This window comes from Mustela putorius, unplaced genomic scaffold (genome assembly GCF_011764305.1).
Source record: "Mustela putorius furo isolate JIRA1106 unplaced genomic scaffold, ASM1176430v1.1 tig00000275_pilon_pilon_pilon, whole genome shotgun sequence".
Classification (NCBI taxonomy): Eukaryota; Metazoa; Chordata; class Mammalia; order Carnivora; family Mustelidae; genus Mustela; species Mustela putorius.
The window spans coordinates 14,805,470-14,821,732 of record NW_025421341.1 but is presented as its reverse complement, the minus strand read 5'-3'; the positions used below and the strand labels follow the sequence as shown (position 1 = coordinate 14,821,732).

The 16,263-nt window shown below is 40.4% G+C and overlaps 1 protein-coding gene across 1 annotated transcript in view; it reads right to left on the bottom strand.

The window, feature by feature from the left end:
* UNC80 (unc-80 homolog, NALCN channel complex subunit) overlaps positions 1 to 16,263 on the bottom strand; it is a 227,933-nt gene that overhangs the window by 25,453 nt on the left and 186,217 nt on the right. Inside the window, 6 exon segments of the mRNA XM_045078694.1 lie at positions 920 to 1,045; positions 2,025 to 2,148; positions 4,312 to 4,512; positions 12,573 to 12,791; positions 13,135 to 13,170; positions 14,583 to 14,675. Of these exon segments, the coding sequence (XP_044934629.1) occupies positions 920 to 1,045; positions 2,025 to 2,148; positions 4,312 to 4,512; positions 12,573 to 12,791; positions 13,135 to 13,170; positions 14,583 to 14,675 (799 nt within the window).

The following is a 16,263-nucleotide window of genomic DNA, read 5'->3' as shown; positions in this document are numbered from 1 at the left end:
ATGTGTCCACCAAAAATATTTTAGCAGTAAAAGAGAAAGAAGAAAAATGAGAACTTGCCATCTGTTCCATTTGGGAGTTATTTAAAAGCCCTCTGACCTTTGCACAAGGCCTTTTTCAAACCAGAAAGGAATAGGTAATGTAGAAAGAGAGAAAGGAGCTCTGTACACAGGTTGTAAACATGGATCACTTTAGGGATCATCATTTCCCTTCTGCACGGGAGCCAAAACTCTTGCTTAATTTTTTTTCTACCATCACCCATCCTCTGGATGATGGGCCATCAAGCTGAGTCGTCAGATAATGGATGCGTCGTTAATTACACCAGTTGTGTATTTCCCATCAGTCACAGAACTTTCTGATGATCTACCACTCTCTAAAGTTCGGTGACACACAGAAAGAGGCAGGGGAATTGGCAGTTCGCACTTCTCGCCTTGGGAACGATTGTTTTCATTTTTAGAAATAGAATAGCTGGGAGATGAGGAAAAAACCAACAACAACCACAATATTCAGCCCACAATCATTCAAGTAAATTAAGATATTCAAAGCCTAGTAGTAACATTTGAAAGAATTTCATATTGCAATTCTTTCTGCAAATCATTTAAAACCAGACTCTGAATATTACCATTGTGAGCTGATTATCTGTGGGTTTATTTTTTTCCGAAGGTTTTGCCCACATCTGAAATGACTTCAGTGGCAGGACTACACGACTCTGCTATTTTTGAGATCTCGAGAAGAATTACAGAAGCACAACTTAGGGCCAAGCTCAGGACTGAAGCTCCAAACCTGTAAAAGTTTGGAGCCATTTACACTTTCGTGTCACAGATTTTGCCCAGCCTTTGCAGAAAAAGCAAAGAGAACACCATGATCTGGTGCCTCAACCAGCAACTCAACGAGCGTGACAAACAGGTAAGGCAGTCACACCTGTATCTGCAATGCTACAAGCCGGACAACAGCTGTGCTGAAGGGCAGAGGTGGTGAGAGATAAGGGCTGAGATGAAGAAGGGGTAATCCGTCAGCAACACTGGAAGGTCCTACCACTCCCATCACCTGAAATACAAACAGAGCACATGACCAGCCTTGACTACTGCAATTTCATTTCAAGCGACCGTAGTAAGGGAGTCTCATTCAATAATCATAATGATGATAATAAAATAATAATGATAATCATAATAATTTGAAGGTTGGACATGTTACTTTCAGTCTGTTCTGGTCGCCTTCTTTGGAAGGCATGTAATGTCTGGAGTCCGATCGAACGTGACACTGGATTCAGCCAAGGTTTTGTAGAATGTTGTTTGTAGCTAACTGTGCGTATAATGAGAGATGAACCAAAAACTATGCTAATCAGGAGACTGGACATACTTACTGGTGGATTCAAAGGAAGGCAGTCCACAGTTCGTTAATGGAGCAAGAACTGACAACAATGATGATGGCATAGCGCTATGTGCACTGGGCATTCCAGCTATCGAGTTAGTGCTCAACTAGCTAAGCAGCAGATCCTACTCAATGAAATGCTCTCATATGACTTCTACATCGTACAAAACCTTGTGGGGACCAGACTCTAGATATTACATCAATGATTAAAATAAATATTATTTTTTTCTTCCCATAAATCCTAGACTGGCCGACTCAGAATGTCATTTTGCACTAAAACAGGAAAAAAAAAGTTCTCTTTGCATTTTAAAGTCTCCCACCCCAGACTACCTCAACTTCTAGCCAATTGTGCAGTTTCCACCACCCCACTCTCCAACTGGCAGCCCTCAACTCTCAGCGCAACGGGAAGAGGCAAATTGTCAAAGTAGCGCGTGGGAAGCAGCACACCAAAATCCCATCTGTGTAGGGATGGGCCCTTCAGCTCCCCACGCACCACCTTGAAATGTACCTCACTATTTTCAATGTCGCCTGAGCCGTCTGTTTTCGTGGGTAGGTAGGGGCACAAAGTGGTTGACCTGTAAATCTTCAAGTCAGAGAAATCAATAGCAGAGTGACATTTTGCAAAGTTTCATAAGATTGCCACTTGGCTACTCACCAGATTGACACAGACATTGATCAGTGACCTAAGGTGAGGCAGGAAGGATATGATTGGCTGCCTCTGAAGTGTCAAACAAACCCCTTCAATCAAATTGCTGGCAGGCTCCCACTCAACCTGTCGCCTGGAATACAATATAGGAGCCATTAGCGGCGTGGCTCCCTTCTGGAGTCAGTCTGAAACAAGTGAACGAGACAGTGATTCTGACGCCATCTAAGACAGGACGGGTGTCTGAGACGACAAAGTGCTTCACACGGGATGAAGTTTACCCATGTTGTTCCAAAAGCACAGAGCACACTGAGAAGGGAAGAAGATACTGAAAACGTAGCAGAGGCACTCCTGCCCCACTCGACTAATGAGACAAAATCTATTGAAGAAAAAACAGAGATGATGAATGGGTTGCATTTTAGGTTCCCTGGGTTTAGCTTTGAGAGAGGGTAGAGGACTGAATTTTAGGAAACCCATCCGAGGGGCCATGACTCCCAAGAGAACTAATCTGACCACAGGCTGCATTTCTGAAATCTACTGATCGCACTGCAATTGATCTCATCAGATTTTATACCAGTATACAACTGATCAGATTTCTATGGTTTAACTCCTGCCCAAACCATGACATTACAAGAAAATAGTTCATTTAAAAAGTGTTCCTTCTTGGCCTCCTAAGAAATGATATTGGGGGGGAGGGGCTACTTTCTATGGTCATATAAATGGTATAAATCTAAACCCAATGAGATGAACATGGGATTTTCTGTAATAAAAGCCAGTCTAGTCTGTAATTGTCTCAGTACCAAAAAAAGCCATCCCCATGGTGCCCAAATAAACAGGTTGGGTTTTACTGATATCACAACACTGTTTCTAATATCCTGGAAGCAATTTCTAAGCTCACATTTCCTACCAAAACAGACTATAATGACAAAATAGAAAAGTTCATAAATGAGGAAATACCGGTATCCTGATTATCAAGTAACCCACAAGGTAGGTTTCAGTCAACATTTCCCTTGTTGAACTGAGATCACCAGAAGAAATTAAATTGAAGGCAACCTCAAATTCTTAGGATGCCCCCCCCAAATTACTTACAACTGACCCCTCTACTGTTAGGAAGCATGATGTTCTTTACAATTGGGCTTAATGTATGACAAGTGACTCAACCTATAGAGATGTTTGACATCTTTATGTAATTAGTTATTTAAGAAAAAGAATTTATTTTGACACACCCTTATAAGAATCATAAGACTGGCTATTTGCCAATAGGCACAAATGTTCCATCGGAACCATTTTAAAAAAGTAGGTATGCTCTAAGGACAGACATTTCCATGCCACTGAAAAAAATAACCAATGTAGGCATTTGTCATCCCATTATAAAAGAATATAGGAACAAAATATCAATTACTGGAATGAAATCTTTCAATTTCTTTTTTACGCTTCCAACAACTCCTGACTGCTGCAAAAATGAACAAGAACACAGGCTAAAACCTGGAAAAGTTCCAGCAAATTGAATGCTAAGCACTACAAATTCTTGGGCAAGAGTTGCATGGGTTTTGGGTTAAGTTTAAAGGGACAGAAAATGTTCTCATTAACCCAAACTTGAAATTCCTCAATTAGTGGGTTTATTAACATTTAGCCAAATGAACTGTCTGTTCCTGGGTCTCTAGATTGGACTTAGATCTCCAGGTAGTCTGATTCCGAGGCATTCTGGCATAGACAGGGAGGCTATCAGTAGATATTTCAGGTTACTGAACAGAGATCAAAGGGCAATCACGTTAATTTTGTACCATCTTGAATTAGAAGGAATGGTGAAATTTAGGTCTTTGTTATTAATCCTGGGATTTTCTTTTTTTCAGCTGCTATGTGGCTGCTTATTGTTAAGATGCGTCATTTCTCTAAACTGGTACCTAAAATACTATGTTAAAGCCAGTATTTTTTGAACCCTGAATTAATTTTTCTTTTCTCCTCAGTTGTTTTATTTGTAAGGCACACCCTGCCTTATTTCAAAAGAAATTGAAGGATACTCACTGAATTTCTTATGTGTGTCAGATGAGGGACATGATAGCTAAGATATGAACAGATTTTTCAAGATGAACAACATATAATTCGAAAGAATAGATTATTTCTTCAGAATGTAGACCCTGCTACTTATACATTCAGATACCTGGTTAGCTACGCACATACACCAACAGAAAACTTTCAAGTCATCTGTTCAACTCCAGATTGCGCCAGCATCTTAAAAGATGATAAGCCCTCACTCTGAAGCTTGTAATAGTAACAGCCGACTGAGAGGCCTCCTTACCTCAAAGTAGGCATCTTATGAATTTTGTTGAACATTCTATCCAATCTCTTTAAAATGAGGATTAGGGCTGGCCTCACTGCCTCGGCTGTCCAGTCCGTAATGGGCAGCATCTCCATGATGTAGCGCCGAAGCCCGCGGCTCTCCATCGTCTGGGTGTCGTACGGCGCCAGCTTCAGAAGGGAGTGTGCGATTTCTGCCAACCTACATGTTTTTGTTGTTGTTTAAAGAATAAGCTTAGAATGTCACAATGAGAATTTTCCCACACAGCAGCATGCTAGTCACCTTCCTTCCAGCACACCAGCTCCCTGAAGTAAAGACATTCTTCCCTCTGCCTTCTACCCCTCAGCTCTTCCTGCTTGTACCGATATACGCTGGACACCTGCACATACATATTAACAGAGAACCACAGACTATTCCGGAGGGGAAGTGTGAATAGTAGTATCTGAAGAAGAATTTAAAACCCAGAGAGTTTAAGTCCAGGTCAAATACATCTAGAGAATACGTATACATGCATATGTATATGAGGATATATGCACAGAAATACATACCCATATACTATACATAAAAGGTACGTATATGGGGGTGCCTGGGTGGCTCAGTGGGTTAAAGTTTCTGCCTTTGGCTCGGGTCATAGTCCCAGGACCCTGGGATGGAGCCCCGCATGGGGCTCTCTGCTCAGCAGGGAGCCTGCTTCCTCCTCTCTCTCTGCCTTCCTTTCTGCCTACTTTGATCTCTGTCTGTCAAATAAATAAATAAAATATAAAAAAAGGTACATATATACACATATATGTATGCTAAAGAGAACCCAAACTATAATGTGTAACAAAATCACTAATATCAAGTGTCCACGTAAGCTTCATGCCTTCCTAGTTCCCTCATTGCCCGTAGTCAGTCAGAGGCGTTTTATAAAACATAGTATTGGTTTTTATTGGAGCTGAAGGAGTTCTTCAAACTCATTTCCTTTCCTTTCCTTTTCTTTGAAGTCTCTTCTCTTTTTTTCTTATACATCGATCCTCCTACTCTGCTGTTTTGTTTGTTTGTTTTTAAATAATTGACTTAATTGGACTGTCTGAATGGCTTTGGTTTGGGTTGTCTCTCTCAAATTTTCTTTCTTTCTTTCTTTTTTTAAAAAAAAGATTTTTATGTATTTATTTGACAGACAGAGATCACAAGTAGGCAGAGAGGCAGCCAGAGAGAGAGAGAGAGGAGGAAGCAGGCTCCCTGTTGAGTAGAGAGCCCGATGCAGGGCTCTATCCCAGGACCCTGAGATCATGATCTGAGCCGAAGGCAGAGGCTTTAACCCACTGAGCCACTCAGGTGCCCCTCTCTCAAATATTCTAACTCAGTTCCACAAAGGGACTGCAAAATGGAAAGCACGTCCTCCAAGTGTAGCCCAGGGTCTGTCACCCGACATAGGTCCACGCTCTGTGTCCTAAGTACAGGACTCCCTGAGAGTGAACTGACTTAACAGGACTGGTTCCAGGTAAATAAATATAATGTCAAAGCTAGACATTTGTAAATAATACAAATATAATGGCATATATGGTCTTACAAAGTCAACTGGATTTAATTTTATGTGAAGGAGAAAGCATTTTATTTATTTTTCAACCAAATTTTTCATTTTACTTAACTTCAATTTTTGTTCCATAGAGTGCACATACAGTGTTACGCTAGCTTCAGGGGTACAACAGAGTGATTCGGCAATTCTACCATGATAAGTGCTCTTGGTCCCCTTTACCTATTTCACCCATCCCCCACCCTCCCCTCTGGTAACCATCTGTTCTCTATAGCTAAGAGTCTGTTATTTGGTTTGTCTCTTTTTTTCTTTGTTCCTTTGTTCCTTTTCCTTTCCTTTCTTTTCTTCTTCTTCTTCTTCTTCTTCTCTTTCACAGAGAAAGAGAGAGAAAGAGCAAGTGAGCAGAGGTGGGGAGATGCAAGGGCAGAGCGAGAGAAAGAATCTTAAGTAGGCTTCATGCTCAGTACTGAGCCAACTCAGGGTTTGATCTCAAAACCCTGAGATCATGACCTGAGCTGGAATCAAGAGTGGATGCTTAACTGACTGAGCCATCCAGGCACTGCACTTTGTTTCTTTCTTTCTTTTTTTTTTTCAATTCTCACCATAGCACATACCCTCCAAAGTGCCCACTTTGTTTCTTACATTATACATATGAGTGAAAGCTTATGGAATTTTTCTTTCTCTGACTTATTTGGCTCAGCATTATACCCTTTAGATCCATCCATGTTGTGGCAAATGGCAAGATTTCATTCTTTTTTATGGCTGAGTAATATTCCATTATATATACCACATCCTCTTTATCCATTCATCAATGGATGGATACTTGGGTTTCTTCCATATCTTGGCTATTGTAAATAATGCTGCAATAAAAAGAGGCATGCATTTATCTTTTCAAATTAGTGTTATCAATTTCTTTGGGTAAATACCCAGTGTGGAATTACTGGCTCCCGGTAATTGAGGAAACTTCACACTGTTTTCCACAATGGCTGCACTATTTTGTGTTCCCACAAAAAGTGGTGGGGGTTCCTTTAAGAAAAAAGCATTTTAGGGGTGCATGCCTGGCTTGGTCAAAGGAGCATGTGACTCTTGATCTCAGAATTGGGGGTTTGAGCCCCAAGGTTGGTGTAGAGAGTATTTAAAATCTTAAAAAAAAGCATTTAAAAATTTTATGATTCTTCCCTACCAAATACATTGAGTTGTTGCAGAATGTATAGAAGATGATATTAAGAGGCAATGTATACCCATTCATGGTAATATCTTGCCGTATGATTTGTATGCTGTATGATTTGAGCTTAATCTTCTTTAAAAAAAAAAAAAACTCATATCCTAAAAAAATATACCCAAGACTCTTATCACAGTGGCTGAAATGTCGATATTCTTTAAGGTACTGGAAATTCCTTTGAAAACAAATTAAGAAGGGTAAGTAAGCCACTCTTACCAATTATCTGAATCTTTGGCTCAAATCAGGATATGCCTAGCCAGGCATTCAAAGTATCCTTTGAAGTGGAGGGAGATTTTGATGGGAAAAGGGAACAGAGAGGCCTAATGTTGCCTAGAAGAGCACTTGTATGTGGTGCCATCAGGAGGCATCCATATGTTGACGGTTTTCAGAACTGTTACTAAAAGAGGATATTCCAGATAACAGGACATCAGAAATCAGCTTTTCTATTTTTTCTTACCTTTTTTTTTAAGACTATTTTTCAGTAATCTCTATACCCAACATGAGGCTCGAACTCACGACCCTGAGATCAAGAGTTACATGCTCCACTGACCAGCCAGCCAGGTGCCCCAAGATTTTCAGTTTTTTGTTTGTTTTGTTTTGTTTTTTAAAGCAAATTTGCTTGGAAATGCCCAGAAGGTATAATCCTCAATCTTAAAGTTGAAAGAGCTCTTAATAGTCCTGAGGCAGTGGGGTTCCATATATGGAAACCCTGACTGGATCTTCTTACTTTAAAAAATTCAGCTTAAAGTAGAAATAAAGAGTATCATTTCTCAGGCCTCACCCAAGATTTAATAAATATGGCCCAAGGATTGGGTCCAGAAATCTGCATATTTTTTACCTTAATTTTGAAAAACTTGAACATGTATATACAAAGGTAGAGAGGCAAGTATATAATGCACCCCTCATGTACCCATCACCCAGATTTAACAATGTTCAGCTCATAGCCCCTCCAGTTTCATTTATACCCACAATCTCCCCCTCCCCATTACCCTGAACTCCTCTGAAGTAAATCCCAAGCATCACATCGTTTTATCAGTACATATACTTCAGTATGTGTCTCTAAGGTTAAGAACTTAAAAAAATGATCCATAATGCAATTATGACAGCTAACAAGTTAAAAATAATTCCTATAAAAATAAAGATATCCAGTCAGTTTTCAAAATTCCCGCCTTATTTCATAATTCTTAAGTACACTTTTCTTTAAACAGATCACAATAAAATAAGCCCCATAACATTTCAATTGATTGATATTTCTCTTAAGTCTCTTCGACTATGTAGGTTCCCTTCTTCTGTTTTTTCTCCCCCCCATGTTTTTATAATTTATTTCTTGAGGAAATGGGCTGTTTGTTAAGTAACATTTTCCACACTCCAGATTTTGCTGATTGAATCTCCTTGTTATCATTTAATCTATCCTATTGCTTCCGGGTTTCATCCAATTGGTAGTTACACTAGGGGTGAGATCAGATTAGGTTTGGATTTCCTAGCAAGTGTATTTCATAGGTGATGTGTCCTTTCACCCGGAGGCACATGATTCCTACTTGTCACTCTTCATGGTGTTAGTTGCCACAAGTGACCACGGCACACATCCATTAATTCATCAGAAGTAGCACGCCAGCAATATTGTGTCATTCCTTTTCTCACGTATTATCTACAGCGTTTTTGTAAGGTGAAATTTCTCTTTGATTACTTCAAAAGAGATAGGACAAATGCTTTAAAGGACTTCAGGTTTAAGAGCCCTAGGCCATTCCGACAGGCGCTCTGGTTTAGGAATCACAGTCAAACCACTGTCTCTCGAACACATGGACTACTCTACCATAACTTCATCTGACTAGTGCCACGGATGGAGAATTCACCACTGCGTAAGGCTGTTCTCACCATCCATAGAGGTCTACACTCCAAGAAGCTCTTCTCATATTAGATTGCCAATTCCCTCAGTTTCTTCCACCCAAGCTTAATCTGGAAGCATGAATTCAACCCATCTTCTCCATGGCAACCCTTCATTATCAGGAGCTAGTTATTGTCTTGTCTCCAGACTGAACATTCACATTGTCTCCTGGAAACTGTGTGAATGCGCATGTCTTAAATCATTTTAAAAGCCTGTGTGTTCTTCTGTTTATCTCTTCCTCACAAATGTGTCATGCAGAAAATTCTTTAATTTTTCGGTTGTTTGAATGACAGATAAGAGCATATCCCCATGCACACATTTCTTTTTCCCTTATTATTTTACAGATAACATTGAGAAATGCCTGAGAAAGGATCAATCTGTCTATTTTAAGCATGAAAAACAGTATTTAGAACTGAATTTGAGTCATTTTACGCATTACTACCTGAATTTCTCTAATCCCTCTGGTGGTAAAAATGAATTTGCATTGAGCATAACACAAACATTTCCTTTAATATAGTCTCTGCTATACCAGCACATGGATAATCCCTTGGTAAAAAAATATTCCTATGGTCATTTCCCAGTGAGAACACAAGAGATTTTCCCATTGAGAGGAAGAGTTGAAGAGAAGGAGGCAGGGAGGCGAGGGAAGGAGGGAAGGGGAGAGACGGGGAGGGATGGAGAGAGAGAGACAAAGGGAGAGTGGGAGGGAGAAGAGAGAGAGAGAGCGAGAGAGCAAGCTGGACTTAGAGATCTCATTATCCTGACATATATATGTACACACACACACACACACACACACACACACTGCCGCTTTGGCAGCTCTGGTTTGGGCAAATGAAGCATTAAATTCCCTTAGCACAGAGACTCTATCTTATCAGAGATCCCTGAAGTCAGCCATCTATTTTGCTAATGCAGGAGTACAGATTGCCTCTTGCATTGCCTCTTGGTTCTCTGGCTTGAATCAGAGACTTCATGTAAACATCTCCTCTATCTCTTCCATTATGCCATTCCTGTTTTCATCAATCTTCTTTCCTTGAGTGATACTATCCATTCTTACAACTTTAAACAGGACCTATGTGCCCATGGTTCTGACTTTTACATATATCCAAATGTATATTTAATTTATAAGAAAAAAAAATCTATATAATGCCTTTTGGTTGGTGCAAGGTCAAAGTATATGGGTCTATTCCTACTTAGCAACATAGAATATCTCTGTTTGGCCAGAGATCATGGCAGTTCCTCTTTTTTTTTTTTTTTTTTTTAATCATAGTCTTGTTGTGAGAAACAGCATTAATAGAGGTCACTTAGTCTGTTTCCTGGAAATAAAAGTTCTGCCTCTCCTCCAATAGGCAATGAAAAAATCGTGCTTTTGAAAGACAATATCTTGGCTTCAGATAGGTTGGTCTTGATTAATTGCATTGTGATGTTATGCCAACCTTCAGTACTGACAGGCTTCCAACCATGCGAAACTAACACTTTATCTCCACCAGGGTGTTGTTCATTCCACCACTCTTTCCTTTTAACAAACACCAACCAGGAGACATTTCTTATCTTTGTATTTTAGAAAAGTAATTTTTTATCGAACAGCTAGGTGTTTTTTATCTTATCGACACTGATTTTGTAATAGGTCATTTCCTCCTCATTGCTTTGAAACCTTGGAAGCTCAAAATCAAATTTAAGTTCATGAATGGCATCTAATCTGATCAAATCATATAGATTTCCTGTGTTAATATCATCATAAACATAATTATTTCCTTGCTAATTTTTCACTTTATTCTGACTCTCTAACTTGTATATTCTATCCCTTTGTTTAATTTTCAAAGTTGCCTCAACTGTTTTATAAAATGATAAATACATAGATATATACACGTGATCTAGAGTACTTGCAACAGTATTGTAGTTACTTTCTTATGTGTGCTGCTTGTGCTAGCCTGTGGTCATGGGGAGACCCAGGACTTTATTTTACATTCCCAGTGTCTAGCATAGAATTTGGGCCATATTCATTAGCCTTAGTATCTGTTGAACTCTATTAACTCAGTGCCAGGGCACTGAAGTCAGTCATTTGAACTATAGCTCATTTAACCTTTAACAAGGTCTGGCCTCTAGAGGGCGCTCCAGACCTCTCTAACGAACACACTCCCCTTCCTCCAATGCCTTAAGAAGTATAGTTACAAATGGTCAAATTATAGGGCAGTTTCTAACCCAGGATCCTGATCTCCTCTTATTCTCATCCATTTTTTAGGAATCTTGTCCCTTCACTCCCTCAAAATGGCAATGGGCAGTTCTCACCCTCTGATCATAGGAAAGTGATGTTGCTGTGTTCACAGGATTATTTGGTTCCCCTAGCCGTCATCAGTGGGAAAGGAGGAAAGATAGACTGACTGGAAGGAACACTAGGTTGCTATGGCAATAGCCTCGTCCTACTCCAAACCTTCCTACCCTTTGCCAGTGTAGGTGCTGAAATTCTCCATGTGAAATAAGCTCTTTCCCATTTCTGTGTGTTGGGAACACGAACACACACGAAGCTCTGGAGTCCTGGGTGTGCGCCAACAATTCAGAATGTGAAATTAGCTGGGAAGAAAAAGAGTCCATCTACTCTCTACATTTATGGACTCTCATTTTCGCTTACTTAGTACTTTCTAAAATTTTCAAGGGATAATTTTAAGAGAAAAGTTGATGGCAATCAGGGAATCAGCACGTTTTGCCAAATAGCAGTGTTAATCCTGAATGGCTAGAACCTCACTCTCCCTTCAGCTTTATAAGTTTACTAAACTTTTTGAGTGAATACTTTGCTACCTACAGAACTTTCCTTTCAAGGAGTTTCTATGACCTTTTACAAATTGTTACAAATTTGCATAGAACATCTAGAATGTTTCTTTTAAGAATCTGAGAATATACACACAGACTTCATGATTTATCACAACAAGTGAGATAAGACAACACAATAGGAAGAAGGAAATACGAGTGCACAGACTAGCAAGTCTAGAGCCTCTCCCTGGTACACCCACAGTAAAACTTTTTAAACAATGACTGGCCTCGTCCAGATTTCCAGCAGGACATTTTTTGTTTGAAACACTGGAAGGTTATTACGAACAACGTGTGTAAAAGGGATCAGAGAAAAGTGTGGCTCAGAGTTAAAACTAGCTCCCTTCCCTACAGGGCTCATTACTGAGTCCCCAGGTAGTACAGGAACAGAGCAAGCCTTTGGGCAGAAAACAGTAGTGAATTTTTTTTCTTGTAAGCTGACAGAGAGGAAACACAGTTCTTGTGAAAATTCAGAATCTGGGCAGTAAATAGGACTCGGATGAAGGCTACTTTTCTAAGAATTTAGGTGACAAAATTTCCCTTTTACTCTCTTTTATTGAGGTAAATACATGAACTATGCTTTTCTGTCTTTGAGAGGACTCTCCCCCTGTCTATCCTGAGATCCTTTTTGACAAACTTAATATACATTTTCCTGGATGGCCCTATATGATATGCATCCAAGCCCACCCCCCCACACACACACAAAAATCACTCTGAATACCCAAGTTCTTATCCTGAGAGGTATCTCAGGATAAGAGACCCTGACACCCACACCCCAAAACGTATATCCCAACACTGTCCACATTCGGAAGCAGGAAAAGCAGGGACAATACCTCATGTGTGACTTCACATCCAGCAACTCCAGGGCCGTAACCCGTGGCTCCCCAGCCAGATTTTGCAAGATCTTCAGCCTGGGCCCACAGTGCTTGTAAAATTCGGTACAGATATTCAGCAGGGACTCCCGAGGCCTTCGGAACTCCTCCCGAGCAATGCGTTCATCAAGTTCCTCTCTGGGAAGGCCTTGCCCTTCCTCCAGTAAGTGAAGATTTTCCCTGGGGGATTACAAAAATTTAACCGGGGGTCTGAAAAAGTGCGTGTGTGGTCACTGTGGGAGGAGAACCTCACACTGACGGAAAAGGTACGATTCCTTATATTACGTATCATGTGCATTCATGAGGAGAACCTTGTCTACAGGGTAAAGAAAATGTGCCACCCTAGAAGAGACTGCCATCCCAAATGGCAATGGCTTTACGCAAGCTGCTTCCTGAGGATTTACCCAGAAACAATATGACATGCATTAATGAAATGAAATCTTATGGAACCATAACCCAGCTCAAAAGACAATCATTACAAGACGTCAGAATGCGTACGAAATCAGAGCTTGTCTCTCTGTACCTGATAAAGTGCAGTTTGGCGCCTTGTTCCTGGTACCTGGGAATCAGAAGAACAGTCTGCATAACGATGAGGCAAGCACAGGGGCCCTGTGGTGGGGCTTCCTGGGGACTGTTTCTTGTGAGAAGCCCTTGAAGCTACACATACTGCTAAGCTCACCAACGCACATGGACTAATCCTAAAATATAAAATCTTCGTCTTTCATTTGGCCACCACACATGCTGCCAATATAGCTGCTGCTATACCGTCCCACTGGTATAGCATGCATAGAAATACATTATAAAAACACATACAAAGTCATGGAATGCAGCCAAATGAGGGGACTTTTGAAAAGCTTTGAAAGCAGCATGAATCCAAGTTACAGTTTTAATACCATGTGCTCTGTTTCTGGGGATCAGAGGAAGAAATATGGCAGACTTCCTTTCAGTTCTGGAAACTTACCGCTTGAGGACGGATTAATAACAGGACTTTAGAAACTCTCTTTTCCTGTGTACCTTTTATCGGATACTTGAATCTAGCCCCTGAATATCACTTACAATGTTTTTGTTTTTTCTTGATATCTGAGAAATTGAGGCATGAGCTAACCATCACATCAGCTAACTTACAGTTGGGTCTGATATTTGCTTTATTTGTAATATAAATGATGAGTAGGGAATTAACTTTACATAAAGGATGATACATTCTTAAAACTGTGCTTCAGAGAGAATGGAAAATTGCAAAGTTTCTCCTTAAGATTTCCCTACTAACTAATAATTCCATCCTGGGAAAAAAGAACTTTTTCTCTACCTGATTTGGGGTTTGCCCTCTCTTAAGCCTTCCTTGGAGGAAGAAGTTAATTAAATATTTGTGTGTGTGTATGTGTGTGTGTGTGTGTGTGTGTGTGTGTGTTAGGGTATTTGGTGGTTAACACGGACAGGATGAAGCTGTGTAAGTATTACTAGTATAGCCAGTAGTCTGAGTTATAGCAAAACAGGGGGTGGTGTGGGGGAGGGGGGGTGATTAAGTCAAGGACCACGAGAGCATTATTTGAGGACCCAAGTTAAAATTCGGATGAAATGCCTGTGGAAAATCTGCCCAGATGAAAGAAAGTTGACCCCGTATAACTGCCATGGGAATGAGAAACCACCCCCTGATTATTATTGCTTCATTGCCTTTTTCTTGGAGGCAAATGAAACAACACTGGAATAGATCAAAGACCACCCAGGCAGCAGAAAACATCTTGCGTGTCCATGCAAACAAACCGACACTGTGCCGATTTACAAAGGTGGCTTGGATTTCTCTCTGACGGTGTTAAAAGAAGCCTTGTAACTTTAAACTCTCGCCTTCCTTTCTTTTCCTTGGAGGGTTTCGCACTCAATATTGACTATTTCAGGATTCCTTGCATTCCCAATGGCTGAGATTCGGGTTGTATGACATAGAGAGACCACAGGAGAATAAGGCCAGTGACTTACCTAGTGTTCACCCCAGACGACATGGTGTGATTGGCTGTGGTGGTTCCCTTATGACCTTGGTCACACCTGCTCATCTGTGGGGCTGTCATGGGCCTGTGATAGGGACAGGAACCACCACAACAAAAGAAAAATTGAAGTGGAGACATTTACAAAGTCCTCAAGTGACAGAAGCTCACATAAATTTTAAATTACTCACAGAGTCTTAAAAAGAGACTATTGTAAGAAAAAGAGAGAGAGAGAGAGAGAGAGAGTGTGTTGTGTTGGGCTTTTCTGTCACACTCTTGCTGTTTCTGTTCTGAGAGGTACTTTAAAGGGATCATGGATTCCCAGGGGTCTGTTAGCATACCATGATTTAAGTTCTTCTGCTTCTTAGTTCTGAGGTATAAACTATGACACTTCAAACCAGACATTTATGAACTCAGGCTTCTAAGTCTTTATGATTCAGTGAGAGTCAAGAGCTCCTTTTTCAACTTGATAGATTACTAGGAAGTTAACTGTTCTGGACTGTAAGTGAAAGGTAACGATGTACATAACATTTTGGCCACTTACATTGTAATCAGCCACCTTATTTTTCTGAAAAAACTATCAAAGAATGAAAGAACCCTTCTAGGCAAAATTATACTTAAGACTACCCAGAAAAATGAGTAAATTCGTATCTATAAGTCAGTAATTTAGATGCTCAGAAATAGATCTGAATCATCTCACAGCTTTTATATTTGTAGGGTTTACTTTAAATCCTAGGTAATCTTTGTCTCTCTGTTGACCTCTGAGAGCAATGGAAGGGACGCAGCTTTCCAAAGCAAGTCTTGTATGAACTCTTTCAGGCTTGCTTTTATGATGCTCATTTTCTGTATGCTGGGTGTGGCTGGAAAGTAAGCTTTTAATAATCACACTAGACCTTCTCCTCCTGTGCCATTGTTGTGGAAGAACTTAAAGATGGCCCCGGGCCCCTACACTCCCCTGGTATCACCCCTGTGATTATGAACTTTTACACTGCCGAAGGGAAATTATCTGGGTAGGTCTAATCCTACTGCATCAGGCCTTAAAAAAAGCAGTTTTCTCTTGCTAGGAACAAAGAGATTTGAAGCATGAGAAGGACTCAGGGCGCCATTGTTGGCTGGAAGACAGAAGGGGCCATGTGGGAAGAAAGGCTGGTACCCTCTAAAGTAGAGAGTGGCTGTGGCTGACAGGAAGGAGGTGGAAACTCAGACCTAAAGCTGCATGATGCTGGGTTCACCAAAAACCTAAATGGGGTTGGAAATGGATTGTTTTCCCCAGGGCCTTCAGATAAGAGCCCAGCTTGACCGCCATCTTAATTTCAGCCTCATGAGACCCTGAGCAGAGAAACCAGCTGAGCTTGCCCAGTTCTGGCCTATGAAATACAAGATAATGTTTGGTTTTATGCCTCTGAATTTGTGCTAATGCATTACATAACAACAGAAAACTAACATTAACACAGTAGTAATATGCTTCTTTGTGTGTAACAATCAATGTTTGTTCATGAGTAAAGGAATTAGGAGAACAGAAGTGAAATGGGGCTCTTCTTACTTGTAAAAATGGCAAAGCCAACCTTATTCTTGGCTGACCAATGAGGTTAGTTCTCCCTTCTGTCAAGAGAATGTTAAATACACTGGAATATTTAGAGTCACAGAATTTTAAATGTCAGTACTCCATCCATTCC